Genomic DNA, 20,035 nt, shown 5'->3' with positions numbered 1-20,035 from the left:
TGGAACATGAACCCCAGCCCTCCTGGCACAGTAGGACTAGGCTGACATCAAACTCTACAGCCTCTTCTCTCAAGTCAGTTGTTCACAGGTAACTGGGAAGGGAAATAGTACTTACACTTAGAAGAGGCCAGGACTGGGACCAGCCTGGAGATAAAAGTCAATGTTTATTGACTGGCCTGGCAACCATCTTCCCTTTTATTGATTATCTCCCAAGCACTATTTTTTTTCCAATTCGATCAAGAGCTTGTGATCTTGCTCTATTTGTTTAGAGAACAAAACCCAAGAATGTGTTTCTGAGCTGAGCAGCAGGCTTGGTTGTTCACCAACCAATTCACACCTGAATTTTATATTACCCCATAGTCCATACAAAATTATTTGCTTATCTGCAGAGGCACCTTTATTTAAATAATAATAAGCAGGTAGTTTACCAAACTGTCCTAAAAAGCCACTGAGTCAAGCCAGTGCCAAGGAGCAGCAAAAGCAGAGTTACTCCCCATGACCTCAAGGATAAACTACCCCTGAGCTTAAGTAGAATGCCTGAAATTGGCCCCAGCTGGGTCTGGCAGGGGTGATTAAAGGTCTCTGTGTGCCCTCAGGTGACAGAAGGCCTTGGAAGTCTTCATGAGCTCTGCAGTGCCTGTCTCCAAGGATGTCTGATATGACAAGTGCATGCATAGACAATCTAAAAAGATGAGCATAATCAGGGAGCAAGCCTAGGGGAGCAAATATCCTGTGATATTATCTGTGGTTTGACAACTTCACAACTTCATAGTTCTCATAAGAGTAACCATTTGCTGCCCATGATGTGGGTGCCCTTTATATCTCTGCAGTCTTTTTCCAGGGTATGAGTTTAATCTGAAAGAATTTTTTCCTTTATTATCTCTGTTTCTCTTTTCTGTCATTGATATGTTTTTTCCCTTTACATCATCACTGTACCACCATGTATAAGGCAAGAAAGACTTTTTGTGGAAATCTGCCTCATGGAGAAGCTTTTGCCCCTTTCCTGTCGGTTCAATCCACTTTTACACTGTGCCTCTTCTAGCACATCCTCGCCTCACAAACACACCTTTCTGTTCTTTGCCATTGCACCCTCGGAACCGATTTTCTCCGAGTAGCCTCAAACCTGTAAAAGCACCCCCAGGAGCTGCTCGGTGGCCTGGGGCCATGGATGAGGTGCTGTCTCTGGGCAGCGAGCGAGCGGGTGACCCTGAGCACCGCTGGGGCGGGCAGCGCTCCGAGCCGCCTTCTCCCACCGCTGGCGGGCGGGCAGAGGGAAGGAGAAGGAAGGAAGGGCCGCCTCCCCCCGCTCCTCCCTTGCCGCCTTTCAGAGGCCAGGTGGCGGCGAAGGGCGCGGGAGGAGAGGGGAGCGCTGCCGGCGGGGACGGCAGGTGAGGAGTGCGGGGCGCCCGTGGGGAGCGCGGGGCGATGCCAGAGCGAGCCCGGCCCGGGGCACGGGCGGGCGGTGCGCGCTGCCCGCGGCACCTGCGGCGGGCGGGAGTGCCCGAGAGCCGGGGTTGCTGCTTTACAGCCCTGCCGCGGGGCCGCCCGGCACTTCCTCAAAGTGCGAGTGGCGCTGCCGAGGGTGCTGCGGGCCGGGCCCCCCTGGCACCTCCGAGCTGCGCCAGGCACCGCCAGCCCGAGAGAGACTTCGGGACCCCTCTTGACCTTAACCCCGCGTCGGTAGCACCTGGCTCCAGCATGATTCCCATCTTTCTCCATTGAAGTTTGGGGCTGTGAGGGCTAAAATCTGCGGAGAGCTCGATCTGTAGAGCCACTGGTGCTTTTCGATAGCTGTGCTGGCCACGGTGCGCCACAGAAATCCCGAGTGGAGGCAGCAGTAGCCTGAGGACACGTTTCTGGCCTGTTTGATCCACCCGTGCCAGGCCTTGCAAGCTCCCACGTGAAGCCCGGGAGCCGGGGCACGTTCCCGAGCAGATCCAGGCTTGACCTGAAGGCTGTAAGATGTGGAGCCCTGACGGTTTGGGTTTGGTTGGGGTTTAATACTGAGGGGTTCGTTGTCCTCGTCGCTTTGCTTGCCCCGTTTTCAAGACCAGGCTTTGTTTGTGCTGCGTACTCCGGTAGATTTACAAGTGTTTGTGTTGCTTTATCTTCAAAATGAAACCTCCTGGCTGGAAGAGGAAGTGGGGAGGCAAAGAGCGGCTGTAGGGAATGATGGAGTGCCAGGATTAGCGCACTGAGGCCATGCTTTTCCAAGCCGGTGAAAGAAAGGGTTTCGCCCACCCCTTGGGCTGCTCATTTTCACCCGTGCCAGCACAGGCATTTGTGTGCAGAATTAGATTGGGAAGTGAAACCTTATTTATAGACGCCCAAAAAAATCCAGATCAGTTCCTAAATGTTTTCGCTGGCCCAAGAGGGCAGATGAGACTGCTGCTTTTCTGTAACAATGTTGGTTTATAGTGGAACAAGGGTGGGCAAAAGTAGAGTTCATCTGCCAGACTGCACCCCTGTGCTCCTGAAATAAAATCCCATAGCTCTCATCCTTTGGCCATGGATTACTTTTGAAGTTGTTTATTGACGCTTAGGAGCGCAACTAGGGGCATTTTGACTTTTCTATAGTCAGGACTTTTGCTTTGCTATCAATACATTGCAAGGACTGCTATGCTGTGTACCTTATACTGCACTCATGCTGAAAGCCTCCCCTGCCTGGGAGACCAGCTTGGGAGCTGGGTCTTGGATGCTTTAGGAGGGCCACAGCCCTTCCCCTCCACAGGTACCCCCTGGTCTAGTGCATAGCTCAGCTCATAAATCCACGTGGCACACGGCAGCACAAATTCAAAATCCTTTATCCCAGAGGCAGGAAAGGCAGAGTTCCCAGTGTCCAATACAATGCCTTTATTTACCAAGGCAAGCCAAGCAAACTTCTTGGATAAGTACCAACCCTTGTTGGTTTAGTAACTGTTTAGTGTAAAGGTGTAGGCTGGCACATGTAAGAACCAGTTAAAAACAGGGCCTGCTCCATAGTGTGGCTTGGCCTCTTGGACTCACACAGTTATGAAGCCGCAGCTCTCTGACTTCGGGCTCTCATGTGTGTCTGTAATTTTGGAACTTCAGGGTGGACTCCCAGCCCCATCCCAGTGAAACTCACTGGTGAGGTGATTTCCCTCTAAAATGATGGCTTTGAGCTGGTCAGATTATTCATTTGTAGTGTCATTTGCTCAAGAGGAAATCCATCTAATCTTTAACACATACACTTTCATTGCCTTTATGTTTGGAATCACTTTCCTTGTTAGTCGATTTTGTCATTACCACCTCATCTCTGTTATCCCTTTGATGATAAATTTTGTATCAGTGGCATTGACATCATGTTTTAAATTACTATGCACTCGTTTTTAAGAAGACCTACAACAGTCTCTAACATTGTTACATCCCTTCTGGCTTAGTTATTTTCTATGTTGAAAGCAGTCTGAGTAGGGCCCCTTCAGCAAGAGTCTGTGACCTGGGGTCTCGTGTGTTGTTGAAAGTTTGCAATAAATGGAATTCATCCATTTTAGTGCCTATGCCTCAGCTGCAAAGGCCTTTTTCAGGACAGAGAGCTGTCTCACTGATTAAATATCACAAATCCTGCCTGCAGCATCAGTTACCTTATACCTACAAGCTCTTTCTTCAGCAGAACCCAGCTGATGATAACCAAAGCTTCTACTTGGAGCGTCTCCTCTAGTTTGGCTTGGCATGATTACTGTTCACCTGTCCTGGCAGGAGCCTGGTGGGATCTCAGACTATTCACCCTGCTGAGAAGGACACGTGCCTACATCCCTGTGCAAGTCAGCAGGAACTGCAGATCTGTGCCTGGATAATGCTGGCAGAGAGCCACTAAAGTTGTCTCCCCTTGTATGTACCCAAATAGGTAAAACTACTCTCTGGATTTGGTCCCATGGGAGCAAGCTGGCAGAACTGCAAAAGTAAACTTGGATTTGCAGTAAAAATTAGTGTACAAGTGTACTAAGTGTACAAGTTAACAAAATGCCCTTGTTCACTGGACAGATTGCCAAAGCAGATCCCACAGCTGTAGGCTTTACAGTGTCCAGGCTGGTAGATTAGCACTGGGTGGTGGGCAAACCCAGCTAAAACTGAGCTATATCTACCCAAATGGAGGCATCTGGGTTGGGGGCGTGGCAAAATCAGAATGAAACCAAAAAATCCCACATTCCTATCTTGCAAGAGCAATTGCAGGAGCAGAGTCTAGTTCAACAAGATAACAAGATAACACTTCAGAAGTTCTATCCAAGGCTGTCGTGAAGTCCTGGCAGCATGGAATGATGTTGAGACTATAGAGAAATGCATTTGTTTCAGAGTGGAGGAAAACATCCTGTTTGGTTGGTTGTTTTGCTTTTGCAGAGCTTACACAGACCTTTCCCAAGATGGTTTCCTCAACTGAATATGGGTCGCACACCTGGGATCTCTTGCTGACGGTTGATCATCAACATGAAGGTGTAGAAAAGGAAATTCCACTACAGGTCACAGGGGACCTTCATGTTGGAGGACTGATGCTGAAATTAGTAGAAAAAATCAGTGAGTAAAGACCTGTTTCATTTACAGTGTTGCTAATAATATGTGCATCTTTCCCTCTCTGAAGAAACGCTTCTGTGTGTTTTGAAATGGTCCTGCCTCACTTCTGTGTCACAGCACAGTGTATGAAGGTTTTTTTGTGGTCAGAAAACCAGAAACCCCTCCCTGTGTTTCACCCTGTGTTACCAGAGTGCCAACCAAACTTTGGGGCTGCCTTTCAGTTAGACAAAAATAATTAAACCAGGCTAATGACTCAAGGATGGAAGGTGTGTGGTTTGGGGGAGAGGTAGGTGATGCCCTATTTATCCACCCGAGGCTGTCAGACAGGATCAGTTGTTAAAAGGCACTTCAGGATTTCCTGTCTCCTGTGCTGTTGTGGCGTTCTAACCTAAGTCTGAGCCATGTTGTCCATTGCATGGATACAGTAGGGAAGAGCTGGGAAAAGCCAAGATTAACCAAGTCAAAGTTAGGAAGTGAAAAGTAAAATCCCCTGTGTGCAGGGGAGCACAGGAAGAGAATCTGACATCAGTTCTGTCACCCACTCTGCACACTTAGAGACACGGTTCAGCCGGAAACTGGTGGTAGGCAGAGTTTCCACTGAGTCAGAAGAATAATTCTTCACAGTATTTTTTTTAATACTCAGCTGGTATGAAAAGCTTTCTGTATTAATACTTGGAGCAAATCTGTAATTGACTTGTGTCAGCAGCTCTCTTGAGACACAGCTCTTACCAGGGGGCTCTGAAATAGGACAGGGCTCTGCTGTGTTATGGACATGCTGAGGAACAGCCTCTGCCTCATGGAGCTGATAAGGAACAAGGATTGGTGCAAAGACTGAAACAGCTTGGCCAAGATCACACAGAAGCTTTACCTGCTACTGCATATTGACATCTGGGAAGTTATTTAATCTTGGAATTCCCATGGAATTAAGAGCAGCAATACTTTTATCTCTTTCCTTGTGCATGGGCTGCTACTCAGCTGTGTGTCACCAAGACTTCCATGGACTCGAAGCTGGTTCTTAACGCTGAGATGAGCTGCTCAGTGCTGCTGCCAGGAGGCTGTGGAAGAGCTTGTGCCCATCTGGGTGACAGGAGATTTTGTAGGAGGATTTTTAGCTTGCACTGACAAGTTCTGAGCTGGAACCCTTTGTGGTTAGTCCTTATCCCAGCACAATCCCAGCAGCATTGCACCATATGTAGCACCAGAATCAGGAGCTGTTCTTTCCCCGTGGATATCTACAGACTAAGGCAGTGCACAGTCGGCACCTAGGTTAGATCTTCAGGGAAAACAACGTTGGTTCCCAGCGACTGCCACGAGAATTCAGCAAACAGGGTCTAGGTTGGGACCTGTAGCTGCTGCTTTAATCTAAAATATCTGTGTTTGCAGAGACCTGTTTCCAAACTAAGTGTTTGGTATATTTGCTCCATAGTTTGTTAGTAACCATTTTGTATTTTCCCAGAAATAGCACAAGATTGGTCGGACTATGCTTTTTGGTGGGAACAAAAAAAATGTTGGCTTCTGAAAACCCACTGGACATTGGATAAATGCGGGGTGCAGGCAGATGCCAAGCTGATCTTTACTACTCAGCACAAAATGCTGCGGCTTCGCTTGCCAAACATGAAGACTGTGAGACTGAAAGTCAGCTTCTCTTCCATGGTGTTCAGAGCTGTCAGTGACATCTGCAAAATGCTCAGTAAGTAAAGATAAATCTCCTCTGGCAACTAAACTGGAGCATTTATTGGTGACTTTGTTTTGATGTGAAGTCCTTCCTCACAAAACTGTTTATCTCAAAGAGAAATTTGAGACAGGTTTTTGTGGTTTCAGTATGCAGTGCATGTCAGTGGTTCTTTGTCTTTGTGATAATTGATGCAAGCACTGTCAGCAATGTGTCCCACGAGCTGCAGGAGTACTGGATAATCAAAGCTGGCAGTTTTCTAGGAATCTTTGTCCTCCTGGAGCAGGACTTGGTCCTGATTATTCTGTGCCAGTGACTAAGAGCATAAGTTTATCAATGTCCTACACCAGTCTTCACCACAGGCAATTTTACTGGTGCCAACTGATTTATCACCTATTCTCACTAACAATATTCTATCCAACTCTGCTTGTAGTGTTCACTTCAGATGTAGCATGCTTTAAATGTTCAAGACTTCTGTATGCCCAGATCTGTTCAGGTCAGGGCACATCTAAGAACCCCAGCCCAGCCCATGAATGTCTCACAGCACTGAGTCCCCCACTCTTCCCAAAAATGGAGCATTTCCAAGTAGAGGGTTTGGAGCATGCCAGACGTGTGCCTGTGACCAATGGGAATCAGTTGAGTCTACAAGGAGTCTTCAAAATCCCTTTGATTTAGGGTAAAAATAGGGATTAAATTCTTCATCTTAATTTAGATCTTCAAAGCTTAGGCCATTAACACACTCATCTTCAGAAGGTATTTACTGCCTCATATTGATCCACTTTCAATTTCATCTCCTAGCAGTAGATTGTGAAAGGTGCAATGTCTTTATTATACCTAACAACTCTGATATAATGATGCCATAATTGTCCAACTGGCATTTGGCCAAATTAAATATTTCTACATTTTCCCTCCAGGTTGAGTCAGTACAGAAACATCATAACTTTGAATGAGTGAATATTGTCAAAAATGTCTTTGCATACCCTAGGGTAAAAGTGTTTTTCAGAAATGAAGTGCCAGGTTTGTGACTGGAAATACCTGTCTGGATTAGTAGTGCATTAGAGAACAGTGAGAACCAAGACAGAATCTTGTATGAGAAATGCATTGAATAATAAAAGGCATGAACCTCAATTACAATGGTTCTTGCTTATTCATAATTTAGATATTTCACAGAGGTTTTTATGACTGCAGAGCTGTTAGGGAGAAAGAGCTTTTTCCTGGCATTCTAAAATGCAGTTACACTTCCTACAAAAGGAGATTTAAATCCTGTCCAAACTCACGGCCCAAAGTCTTTGGCCTTATTATAGAATTAGTGGATTTTCCACAGCTTCTACTTTCAGCCTGCTAAAAAGAAAGTCCAGATTGCAACATGAAGCTTCCTGAAATGCTGTTACCAACCATGGGTGCTCTTTTGGATGTAATCATCTTGCTTCACTTCCCAAACTGCCTTTGTAGATATCAGGCGGCCAGAAGAACTCTCTTTGTTGAAGCAATCAGAAGGCACACTCAAAAAGAAAAAGAAAAAAGACAAGAACAGCAAAGAACCAGCTACAGAAGATATCTTAAACCTGTGCAACTCTCCAGTGAGTTCTGGATTACCAGGTAATGAAAAATCAATATGATTTTATTGTTCTGACTGGAAGTCAAAAGGAGGAAGAAATTCTTTGTTACACAAAGGAGGCCAGTTTCATGTAGGATGGTCTTGGAGACACAGTGGGCCTGAAATCAGTGGCTTCAGGAAGTCTCCAATATGTCAGTGTTTCCCTGTTGTCCCTAGAAATGTGTTCATTTCCACTGATATGAGAAAGGCCACACTAGAAAACAGGTGTTGGCCCTGCACACAGGATGTGCTGCTGCCCTTTGAAAGATAGGGACAACACTTAAAATATTCATGAAATTTGGCAACCTGCAAGGAAAATGAGGAATAAAGGCTTGAAAGCATGTGTTTCCTGTGTCCAACACAACTGAGATCTCACAGAGCAACAAAGAGCATTTCTGTCCCTGAGGTCACTCACCTGTGAAAGGACAAGGCCAGCTGGAAACAGCAGAGATAGGAGACTGTCTTGAAAGAAAAGGGGTTTTGTGATGGGAAGTAGTGGACAGGACCATTTTTCATGGCAGTAACATGATGCTCTCAACTTGCAGCCAATCCAGGTTTATACAGTAAGACCATGACACCCATTTATGATCCTGTCAGTGGCTCACCAGCCTCTTCCACCATGACTTGGTTCAGTGATGGTTCCACGGCTGAGCAGAGCTGCAGCATCCTGGCCCTCAGCCATCCCACCTGCTCCCCAGAGATGCTGGCAGAGATGTACCAGCCACGGACTTTGGCTGACAAAGCCAAGCTCAATGCAGGGTAAGGTGCCTCTCTGAGACCCTTTGGGTTTAAAATGAGGAGTGATGTCATTGTGCAGGCTCTGGGCTCAAGTCTGTTGTTAGATGAGGGTAAATTCAGTTGAGCACAGTGGGCACAGCTAAAGGACAGTTTGGGTGGCAAACTCCAAAGGCTTTAAGTAGACAGTGGAAAAAGACGGGGATAAGTTCAATAATTTTGCATTGAAAACAGGTGACTGAGCTCTGCACAAGTAAACATTGCTTATTGTATATACACAGAAAATGGAAGTTGGAAGTCTATATGAATGCTCCCCCTTCTTGAGCTACATGAATTTCCCCTGGATTTAGAGGAATTAGAGCTGCTTGTTCCCACTTTTGTTTCACAATTGCACTGGAGCTCTGCAGGTGTGATGGTTTCTCCTGTACAGATGGATCTGTGGGTTGTTTTCTTCCACAGCTGGCTGGATTCATCTCGATCACTTATGGAACAAGATGTTCAGGAGGAAGATCAACTTCTTCTACGCTTTAAATATTACACTTTCTTTGATTTGAATCCCAAAGTAAGATCTTTGTTTTTATTGCTATTCATTGTTTGCCTGCTTTCATGTCAAGGAGCTATACAGCAATATAGAATATATATAGCTCCATGTAGAATTTTAGCTAGGATTTGTAACAAGCCCTTCAGAGAGATCAAATTCAGCTTCTCTCCCTCAGCTACGGCTGCACTTTTACCCTCTGGACCCTGAATTGCTGTTCCTCACATGAAATGAGATCTTAAATTTAAAGATTGGGTATGAAGAGCACCAGAAACAGTATCCTTATTTCCAGAGTGGCTGCTTTACTTTCTGCATCTCTTTTAATAGGAAAAAATAAAGGGAAGACTAGACTAGCAGTATCCTAAGTGATGTAAGGAGTCCTGTTTTTGAAATTTGGCTTTTAAATGACATTAATATTGCACTGTCCTCATTGAATTTCACAGCTTTTCTGGGCTGAAGCCCTCAGAAGAAATCAGGTCACTTTCCAGTTTATTTGGCATGTTTTTGGGTGAAATGGCACCCCCACTAAAATCCAAGTACATGTCTCAACTTCAGCAGCCCAAACATTTCCCTTCTCTGCCCCAGCCAGCCCTGGAGCCATAGGATGAAATGCCCAAAAGAGTTTCAGGTAACCAAACTGTGTCTCACCTCTGCTGGGAGAGGTCACGCTCCAAGGTTTACCCTCCCATCAGATACATTTCAGCAGCTCTGGGCCTTGAACATTTCTGTGAGTCACTTCAGCTTATTAACCAAGTAGATAATAAGGAATAATCACTTTCCAAAAACCAGAGAGTGAATGAAAGCAGATCTGGCAAATCTCAAGCCAGTGCAAAGACAGACAGAACCAGAAGTGAAAAAGTCAAGAGCGGAAGAAAAGAAGTGAGGAACAAAGGAGTTTTTTAGGTCACATTTGAGTCAGCTGTGTCACGTGAGTGTGGTTTCACATCTTGGTTACCCCAGTCCAAGGCTTCCTTCAAAAGGGGATGTTGGGCCTCACCTTCTGCTTCAGCCAGGGGCTCCTGGCTGGTTTTGTGCAGGCTCAGGCAGCCGTGGGACCAGGCAGACAATCACAGGAGCTGGTGCAAGGCAAGGAGGGAGCAGAGGAAGGAGCCCATCACAAAGCAGAGTGGCTCAGGCAGCGTGGGTCAGCCGGCCCTGAGGCTGTGCCTGAGCCCCTGTTTGCTGTTCCCGCAGTACGACGCCGTGCGCATCAACCAGATCTACGAGCAGGCGCGCTGGGCCATCCTGCTGGAGGAGATCGACTGCACCGAGGAGGAGATGCTCATCTTTGCAGCACTGCAGGCACGTACCCGAGCCCAGGGGCAAAACCTGCTCCTCCAACAGGCAGGCACAGGTTAGGACAAGGCTAGGACACAGCCCAGGAGCTCTGCTTGGACTGGGGGTCTGCTCTTGGGGTGAGAAACACTCAGCAGCATCCATCAGCTACAGCAACTGAATTCAGCAGCAGCACTAACAACCATTAGTCACACAGTTACGGAAACAGTTACTAACATTATCTGCACCCAGAATGTAACTGTGATACCACTATTAGTATGAAGTGTGGCTTCCCATACCAGCTACCATCCCTTCATCTTCCTGAAAATTCCTGTAATTCACCATGTGTACACCATGTGAACATTTCCCAACAGCCAGGAAAATCTGAAGATAGGGACACTATGGAGTACTTGGGAATTTAACATGACTGAGCATGGCTTAGTCTCTGACCATAGGTAAAAAAGCACAAATTTGCTTAATAATAAATTCCTTCCTTTTAAATGTAAACAGAGCTGCCAAGAATTCACAGCCTGTCACTGCAGAGCACCAGAGCACATTGCTTCCAAGTTTCCACCTTGTATGGATGGCAGGAGTAGGGATCCAAACGTAGCAGCCTCCCAGAGCAGGGGCAATTATTCAGCAAAGGAATACAAACACTGATCATTAAAACAGGAAACCATTATCAGCCATTGCACAGGAGCCACAGTGAACATGGCTGTTTCCTTGGGAAACCCCCTGATTCCTGCAGAACTTCACACAGTTCTCCAGACCCAGGAGACCCAGCGATCTGTTCTCAAACACTGTGATTGTGTGTTGATAATTGATGCATTGACTATTGGATGCTGATGTTTTATTTTAGTACCATGTAAGCAAGTTATCACTATCATCAGAGACACAAGATTCCACCTGTGAATCAGAAGTGGATGAAGTAGAAGCTGCCCTTTCCAATCTGGAAGTGACATTGGAAGGTGGAAATAAAAGCAACTTTTTGGTATGTCCTTTGGGACCCCAGAATTTCTTGTGCTGTGCCAAATCTGTTGACTCGCATGAGCCTTCCTGTTCTTGATTTTTTTTTACAGTTGATTACAAAGTGCATTGTACTAAAATTATTCCTAATTATTCCTGATTAGGAGGACATCACAGACATCCCGAAACTTGCTGATAATCTCAAGCTAGTTAGGTGAGTTGTTGAAATTAACAATAAAACATACAAAACCAAAAGCTTAACCTTACAAGAGATCTCTTGAGGTTTTCATTCTAATCTTAACAGTACATCTGACAGTTATAAATTGACAAATACCCCAGATAGGTCTAACCAGCCTAGTATTCTCTTCCAATCTTTCTCTTCCTGCTTCTGGCAGTGTTGCTTGGCAAACCTCTCCCACTCCTGGGATGCTGGGTAGCTGTATCTGTACTTATTAAACACCCTGCTGTCTGTATTTCCTTGTGCTCATCAGTCATCATCTCTAAACAAAAGAGTTTAAATTCTATTTTCAATCATATTTACTTTTTCTTTTTTTTTTGCCAGTAAGAAACCAGAAGAAACTTGCAGTTCTCCCTGAGAAGAATTTCTGAAAGTAACCCCAGGGAATGTATTTTTTAAACAAAGGGAACATCCAAATTACCCCTTTCTTACTGAACATGGAGTCTGTTTTTTCTAATATCAAAATGAGTTTCTGTGACCCCATTGTAGTCTCTTGTTTTATGGGTGATTTAATGACTGTAGAGACCTCAAGTCTGTAATGCCTTTTATCACAAAACAGTCTTTGTGTTTTATAGAGATAAAGTGTTCTGTTGTACAAGTATTTATCAGATTCATCCGTTGACAGATGGTATTTTTAATCTAGGAACTGAAAACTGCACCTGAAAAATTTTAACTGTTGTTAACTGCTAACAATTGTTAATTATTAATTTCCAATTTGGAATTTTATTTGACATTCTTATTATGAAGGTGGCTTAAGGTGAAAGGGAATTAAGGCTTTTAACAATGGGTTATTTATTTTTCCCCAGCAGTAGAACAGTTTGCTTTTATAAGCATTCAGCAGTTATTTATCATCATGAAAAAGTTCCTATGTAAATTATAAAGCCTAAGGCATTGTAGTATCCAGGTAGGGTGTAAAACTTTTCTTTAAACAGCAACACTTTGTGGCTGTAATTATTTGATTAATTGTAAACCTGGATGCAAAGCTGTGCATGTCCCACTGCTTATTGTTCCTATGGTGAACTTTTATTTCTATTTATTCACAGTAAGCACCACAGTAAATGCTGCTTTCACATGGAGACAGTATTGTGGAGAATTGCAACTTTTTTTCAAAAACAACAAGAAAAAGCTTCCTAAAAAGTTTTCAGCAACTTTTTCAGGGATATGAAAATAATTGTATCTCTTTAAAAAAAAAATTATAGTCCCTTATTTTTTGAAGAATGTTGCTGTATTGGAAAACTAAAAACCAAATTATTTGGTAGTTTTGAAAATCCAAGGCTTTTAATTAAAACATTAAAATTGCCATTTTCTAGGAAGGATTCTAAATTAGGGTTTTTATAGAGGGTCTGAGGGTATATCTAGTACATCACTGTTTTCCAGCTAGTTCTATACTTTTTGTACCATCCTCTTAGATTTAAAGGGAAACACTGGATTTTTTTTTTCTTTTTTCTTCTTTTTCACTTCATTGATGACCTTTGTCACTAGCTATGAAGTATTTCTCCATTCAAATTTTCTCAAATGCTAACACCTCTGGTTTTCTCTCCTGGAAGGCTACAAAGCTTCTGTAAACTTAGTGAAGAAATAGAATGTTGTTGTGTTAGATATGATTCAGATTAAACCAGAAAAGCTGATCTCTGCTTCCTTACAATGATTATGAGTTGGTTTTATGGATGCAGATATTCAAGATAAGGCACTATGAAAAGCTGATGCAAATTCATGCTAATAAATCAGGAGTTACATTTGTGTTATTGAGTTCATGGGAAAGATTAGTCAGTTAGAAGGAAATGGCTTTGATTAGGAATGGAGGAAATAAATGAGAAAAAATCACAGATGGGATTCAGCTAAAATCTGGAGTAAAAACCACGTCCATACGTGGGATAACCTGGACTGGATCCAGGCATTTCCCACCCCCTCAGTGACACAGAGGTGTCATACCCAACCAAAGCCATGGGTATGGCCTTGAATTTCAGAGGCTCTGCAGTATTTGTGAGGGTTAGCAATTTTATGTGTTGAAATAAACAAATGGGATTTCTTTTTTTCTGCTAGGCCCAAGAAACTGGCACTCAAAGCTATCAAGACATATTGGTTTGTCTTCAGAGACACTTCAATATCTTATTTTAAAAACAAGGAATCTGCACAGGGAGAACCTATTGAGAAACTAAACCTGAAAGGTAGGAATTCTCCTTTCTTTGATTTTTCTTTTGCATCTGTGAACTGAATAAAACAAATCCCTGCTAGAGTCGGGAAGGCAAGCACAGCAGCATTTGTCTGGGAGCTTTTTCAATTCCTGAGACTCCTAAGCAGGGAGATTGCACCTGCAGAAGAGGCTTACACAGAAAGGATTCAATAGTTTGACCCAAGCTGGGATTATCAGAGCCTGATTTGTAAAATCCCCTGTAGTGCTGAATTCTTCAAGCTGAGTCAGGTAGGGAATGTGGCTTGTGGGATGCTTTACTTCCACATACTTCACTCTGCATTAGAGGGAGCGTTCCCCTGTGTCCTTGGCAAACACACAGCGGCAGCAGAGGATTAGGGATGGTGCCATGGGCAGGAATGCCAGAGGCTGCCCCTGCATTCTGCTGTGCAGGGACAGCTCCAGGGCCTTCCCTGGGCCTTGTTTGTGTGTGCCTGGGGATTCCCATGGCTACAGGCAGCTGCTGGAGGAGGAGCCCTGGCTGGGCACACAGACACAGCACCCTGTGTAGCCTCCATCTACCTCTGTTCCATCAGCATCAGGGAACCAGTGATGCCCAGTACCCATCCCAGAAGAAGCCTTTGAAACACAAGATCGATTCTATGAACAAAAGGCTCTGCATCCCAACGTGCTTATCCTCAGTAGGTCAGAGAATGCCTGGAAAAACAGCCAGGGTGGCTGGAACCTCACCAAGCAGCCCCTCCCAGCAGTCCCTCTCCATTTCGAGTGCTGAGTGTTTCCTAAGATCAGGCTGAGGTTTTGGGAGCACTCCCATCCTTTCCCTTCCACGTGGGCTCACGTGCTCCCTGAGCTCAGAGCATTCATCACCCTGGCAAGGCAGACCAGGCAGTGAATGGAACAAAACCCTTTCATTAGGGCCTAAGCTTCAAAGTCTTGGCCCTTAGTCTCAAAGAAAAACAACCACAAAGTACTGTTCCTTAGTGTTAAAGCAGTAATTAAAGTTACTGATATAGCAATGAAATAAATTAATTTCCTTCTGATTCCCTGTGATCTAGGATGTGAAGTTGTACCAGATGTAAATGTTGCAGCAAAGAAGTTTGGAATCAAATTACTAATTCCTGTTGCGGATGGCATGAATGAAGTATATTTAAGATGTGATAATGTGAGTAATAAGACAAGAGAAAATTTGAATTCAAGATTTATGGCAGATTGTCCTGCTCCAGAATTGTATATAAAAATGAGGATGCTGCAGAGAGTTTATTGTCTAAATCTTTAGAAAATTTAAGAATGATGTTGTGGCCTAACAAATACATAATTGTTAAATACACAATAAGGACAGTAAGTCATCTTGTGCTTACCATCAGTTGCCAAGTAAAGCTGGTAGGAAAAAAGCCAGAACAAACTATGAAAAAAAAAAAAGAAAAGAAAAGAAAAGAAGTTAGAGTATTTTGTTTCAATGTTGTCAGTGAATTGAGGTTTGGATTTCTTTTTCTTTATTAGAACTCTCCCCATTCAGATGAGGAGAGCGTGATAAGGATCTTACATTAATTTTCAGTTTATTGAAACGTATCAGATCGAATTGTGTAAAAAGTGTTCAGTAGGTGAAAACCAGTCATGCTATAAAATTTCCAAGAGAATCTATTTCAAGGTACTGGATTTCTTAGAAAATTTAAAACCCAGGGGCAGTTGGAACCAGTCCAGTCAGGAAGGAAGAACAGAACAAACCATTGCCTCTGTTTCAGGAGGATCAGTACGCTCGGTGGATGGCTGCTTGTGTTTTGGCCTCCAAGGGCAGAACGATGGCCGACAGCTCCTACCAGCCCGAGGTCCAGAAGATCCTTTCCTTCCTGCAGATGAAGAACTGGACCATGTGTTCCCAGGCTGCCTCTGAGCCAGAGAATGTAGATATGAAACCCGAATGCTTCGTCTCTCCACGCTACACCAAAAAATTCAAGGCCAAGCAGGTATCCTGAGTGTGGCTGGGCGTGGGCCATCCCAGGGGCTGCTTAGGGCTGAGGCTGGATCAAAGCAGCATTTGGAAGCCATGCAGTACAACTCCCTGCAGCAGTCCTTTGTCCCTTTACAAGAGGCCTTTTCTTCAAACTGAACACAGGGACAGGTGTTCTGGCACCTCCTCCAGGCACCTCTCCTACATCCATGCCCTGGCTTAAGTCACCATGATGTTCTGCTCCTGATAACACTGTTCCTGAAAGTCTCTTCAGAGTAACAAAGGAAGCATTTTAAGGACTGCAAGCCACTGTTTCCATCTGAATCAAGAGGGTCTTTGGGTCCTCTTGCCCTTCAAGTCGTTCCTTGCTCTCCACCTAATTCCTTGTCCTGCTTTTGCTGTGCAAGAGCTCAGCCTGCCTGTCCTGAGGAGGGGCCCCAGAGCAGTGTATGGAGCCAGGGCCTCACAAACCCAGACCTGAGACCTTGCTGTCCATTCTGCCCTTTGCACTTGGGATGTGTCCCCAGGTGCCCTCTGTGCTGCATCTGCACAAACAGTGACAACAAAGCGTTGAACACAGCACCAGACCTCATGATTTCTGATTTAGTGAAAGCAAGAGGATTTTTGTTCTCCAGTCAACTGAAAACTTTTTCTCTTCCTGTGTTTTTTCCCAGCTGACTGCCCGAATTCTGGAAGCCCACCAAAATGTGTCCCAGATGTCCCTGGTGGAGGCCAAGCTGCGTTTTATCCAAGCCTGGCAGTCCCTGCCTGAGTTTGGTTTATCCTACTACATTGTAAGGTAATTGCACTCTCACTCACGTCAAGCTGCCATAACAAGCTCATGCTCAGTGATTTACAGGAAGTTCTTTGACACCCTGTTCCAAGAACATTCTCTATTTTTCCCCCACAGACTTCTTTTGATTTTAGTGATTTCCATACTGCTGTTTTTGCTATAGGAGTAGCACCCATATCTCCATTCCTGGAGTAGACTCTGCATCACATCTGCCTTGGTACAGACCTCTTGGGTTCAGCCTGAAGTAACTTCTCACTAGCATTAAACTCTTAGTGTCATAAACTCTCCAAAATGTATAAAATGCATGTCTAATTGGTGTGCTCAGGTCTGCAGGATGTGTTCACTCTGACCCTTGTTCATTGCAATATGATAAAATGCTAATTTCTTTTGTATTTCATTAAGAGAACAGCAAATTATTCCTTTTTAAGGCTAATCTGGAAGAGCAGTGAGCACAAGAAAGGTCCCATTATGTTCACAGCAGCTTCCTTGGACACAGCAGAGGTCTGACCTGCAGCCTTTTCTCTTGACAAAACACCAAAAAGCTGAAAATTACTGACACAACCAAACTTGGAAGCACCTTCCTTAATCTATGTTTAACACCCCTTCCAGGGCTGGCTAGGAATCATCTGGGGTACAAATTGATCTGCACTATTGAACTGTGACTTCCCAAAATCCAGGAGCCTCATGTGAACTGTGAGATCACGCTGGTCCTTGGATGTCCCAGGTCCCAGACTGTGCCTGGCAGTCACTTGAGAGAGCACTGCTTGTTTGGAGCCAAAATTCTCCCTGAATTCCCTGCCCCAAAATAGCCCCTGATCCTGTTGAATTTACTGCCACAGGTACAGATTTTTTGCCCCATCTATCACCATTAATCCTGTTAAAGGCACAAACAAACCCAACACCTAAACTGCATTTTGTAGTGGTGAATTGCTGCAAACTGCTGGGCAGTATCTCAGTGGGGCATTAAGCAAAGCACAATTGTGCCACAAATTTTCTCCCTGAGGTCCAGCTGCATCCAAAGAGAGAAGGTTCACAAACAGGATCAGAAATACTGAAAGTACTCACAGCAGGCAGAGGAGATTTCTTCCAGCTTTCAGCATGAAGGTAGAGGAAGGCTGTTTCTTTAGTAGAGTAATCTGTTCCTAGCTATTCCCAACTCAAAAAATTTTGTCCCCCAAAGATTTTGATGTTTTGAATTTATTTTTCATCACTAATCAGATGAAAGTTGAGATGTTAAAATGCCTCAGTAATTTTGTAATATGATATACTCCAAAACATGTATATATCAGTTGTTTTGATTGTATAATATAACTAGAGGAACATGTTTCAACATTAGAGAAATGAAGCAACAAAAATTATTGTTGGCATTTTTTCCAGTAAAAATATAATCCAGTTCATGCATTTGGGAAGAACAGTATTTTTTAGCAGGAAAGAATGAAATGGAAAGATTTCAGCCAGATCTACCTTCCTTATTTTCCATCTTACACCATGGCTCACCAGCCTGCACTTTTGCTTTATAACAAATCCTGTTCTAAAGATGAGTCCAAGCTCTCCTCAATCCCAGGCTGTTGTGACTTTTCCCACGTTTTTTCACTTCCAGAGGAGAGCAGCTGAAATGTTTCTCTAGCCAGAAATCCTTGCAAAGCAGATCTGCTCAGAGGCTTTGGGTTCTTTTCAGGTTTAAAGGAAGCAAGAAGGATGATGTGCTTGGGGTGTCCTACAACAGGCTGATCCGGATAGATATGGCCACAGGAGATCCCATCACAACGTGGAGGTTCTCCAACATGAAGCAGTGGAATGTGAACTGGGAAATCCGCCAGGTAAACCTGGAACAGCTTTGCCTTCAGCCCTTGCATTTCACACACTCAAGGAAGCTTTCAGAAAATATTTTCAAACCTCACTGAAAAGATTTTGAACGTGTTGTGACATGTTAGTAAATGAGCTGTCTGCAGTTTTTCTTAGTGGAGTCTGTAGTCAAAAATCAGAAACTAAAAGATAACCAGTTTTAAAGGTTCCTACCAAGCTTGTTCTTGACAAGTTGTCCTTGATTTTGATGGGATGAAATAGAGACTCCAAGGTGAATTCCAACATGTTGTGTTTACTGCTCCATCAGTAAAAATCTCATTTTGACTCTCACACATCATCCTCTACATGGTGGTGGTTCAGTGTCCATTACAGACTGAGGATATAGGAGCCCAGTTTGTCTTTCAAATCCCAAACTGAGATTGCAAGGCCTGCAACTCTGTGTCCGTGCCTCATTATTTGGGGCTTCAAAGCTTGAATCCAGCTCTATAAATTGTAGATTTCTGGGGTGGAACTGATGTAAATTGAAGCAGCCTGGAAACTGTTCCTGCTTATGGAGTTTTGCAGGAATCAGGAGAGATCAGATACACTCTTTACTGCTCTCCTGCTGTACTCCCTGCACTTGGGACCCTGGGCCAGGTTGCTGGTTTTACATGAAATCCCTCTCAAAAAAGGCAGAATCCACAGCGATAAACTAAGCTCTGTTAGCTGCATTGTAGAGCTAATGGTAGCTGGAAACCAAAACCAGAACCCCAAAGGCAATTTAAGGTCAGCACAAAGCATAATGGACAGATTAAACATTACTCATTAGACAAAGAGTCAGGGGTGCCATTCCTGCTCTTCCCAGTGTGAACTTCACATCCCATTGGGAAAAAGCTTAAAGATTTTCTTGCCTGCTTGAGGCAAAGTATTTCAAAGCAAAAGTATCTCACCACAAGAGGGCCCTGCTGTAGCAGCAAATCCAAAACCAAGCAGCCAAACACCCCGAGCATCCAGCAGACCCAGAACTCTTGCTTAGCAGGGGCAGGCAGTGCTTTACCACAGTGTTTGGGATCCAGCTGTGTGCTCACACTTCTCTCTCTTCCCAGCTTATCTGTGTCTGATTTTGCCACATCTCTTGTCCTTAGGTTGCCATCGAGTTTGACCAGAATGTGTCCATTGCTTTCACGTGCCTGAGTGCAGACTGCAAAATCATCCATGAGTATATTGGGGGCTACATCTTCTTGTCAACACGTTCCAAGGACCATAATGAAACGCTGGATGAAGAACTCTTCCACAAATTAACTGGAGGTCAGGAATGAGATGGAGTAAGCTCTCTTCCCACTGCCTGCTTCTTCTTATAGCTAAGACTATCAGAGATTAAACAAAAATATCTCTGATTGTTAATTGCTGGCTACTAATTGGTGTACGTGTCAGTCTTGTACTATGACTGGGATGTTTACAGTTTTTGTAAAATACTGAAGTCTGTTTTGTTAAGTACTGAGGTCACTGGGTGCAGTATGGCAACTCCATCATCAGTACTTGAGAAAATTGGATCATCTTTGCTTTCCTTTTGTACAGCCCAATGTTTTTAAACAAACTAGCCACTGGACAGTTTTTTAACCTAGGAGTTTTTATTGCAGCAATCTGTTTAGAGATTCAGAACAAGTAACTTGAGGATATGGTACAGTGAATTTTCTTCTCTGTTACAACCAGGCAACTTCCATTGTTAAACTGGTAATTATTGAAGAGCCCAGCATTTATCAGAACTAAGGCTGAATAAATATGTTTTTTAAAGCTCCACAGTTTGTC

The 20,035-nt window shown here is 44.1% G+C and overlaps 2 protein-coding genes across 5 annotated transcripts in view; one reads left to right on the top strand and one right to left on the bottom strand.

The window, feature by feature from the left end:
- The window catches only part of BMP2 (bone morphogenetic protein 2), a 217,242-nt gene that overhangs the window by 176,935 nt on the left and 20,272 nt on the right, over positions 1-20,035 (bottom strand). The gene's annotated exons all lie outside the window — the stretch shown is intronic.
- Positions 1,239-20,026, top strand: FERMT1 (FERM domain containing kindlin 1). 4 transcript variants are annotated; one of them, XM_077176283.1, is made up of 16 exons: positions 1,274-1,388; positions 3,718-3,849; positions 4,357-4,530; positions 5,984-6,217; positions 7,652-7,798; positions 8,342-8,555; positions 8,991-9,093; positions 10,264-10,371; positions 11,204-11,335; positions 11,475-11,524; positions 13,592-13,716; positions 14,756-14,862; positions 15,443-15,664; positions 16,323-16,447; positions 18,120-18,261; positions 19,372-20,026. In XM_077176283.1, the coding sequence occupies exons 3-16, from the start codon at positions 4,380-4,382 to the stop codon at positions 19,543-19,545; spliced, it is 2,034 nt and encodes a 677-aa protein (XP_077032398.1). In that variant the 5' UTR covers positions 1,274-1,388; positions 3,718-3,849; positions 4,357-4,379; the 3' UTR covers positions 19,546-20,026. The 4 variants fall into 4 exon arrangements, with proteins under 4 accessions (XP_054485189.1, XP_077032398.1, XP_077032397.1 ...); XM_077176282.1 differs by having other exon boundaries at positions 1,275-1,388; positions 3,632-3,849; XM_077176285.1 differs by having other exon boundaries at positions 1,275-1,388; positions 3,632-3,865.

This window comes from Agelaius phoeniceus, chromosome 3 (assembly GCF_051311805.1).
Source record: "Agelaius phoeniceus isolate bAgePho1 chromosome 3, bAgePho1.hap1, whole genome shotgun sequence".
Classification (NCBI taxonomy): Eukaryota; Metazoa; Chordata; class Aves; order Passeriformes; family Icteridae; genus Agelaius; species Agelaius phoeniceus.
The sequence above is the reverse complement of the archived record's forward strand: the minus strand, read 5'-3'. Positions and strand labels throughout refer to the sequence as shown.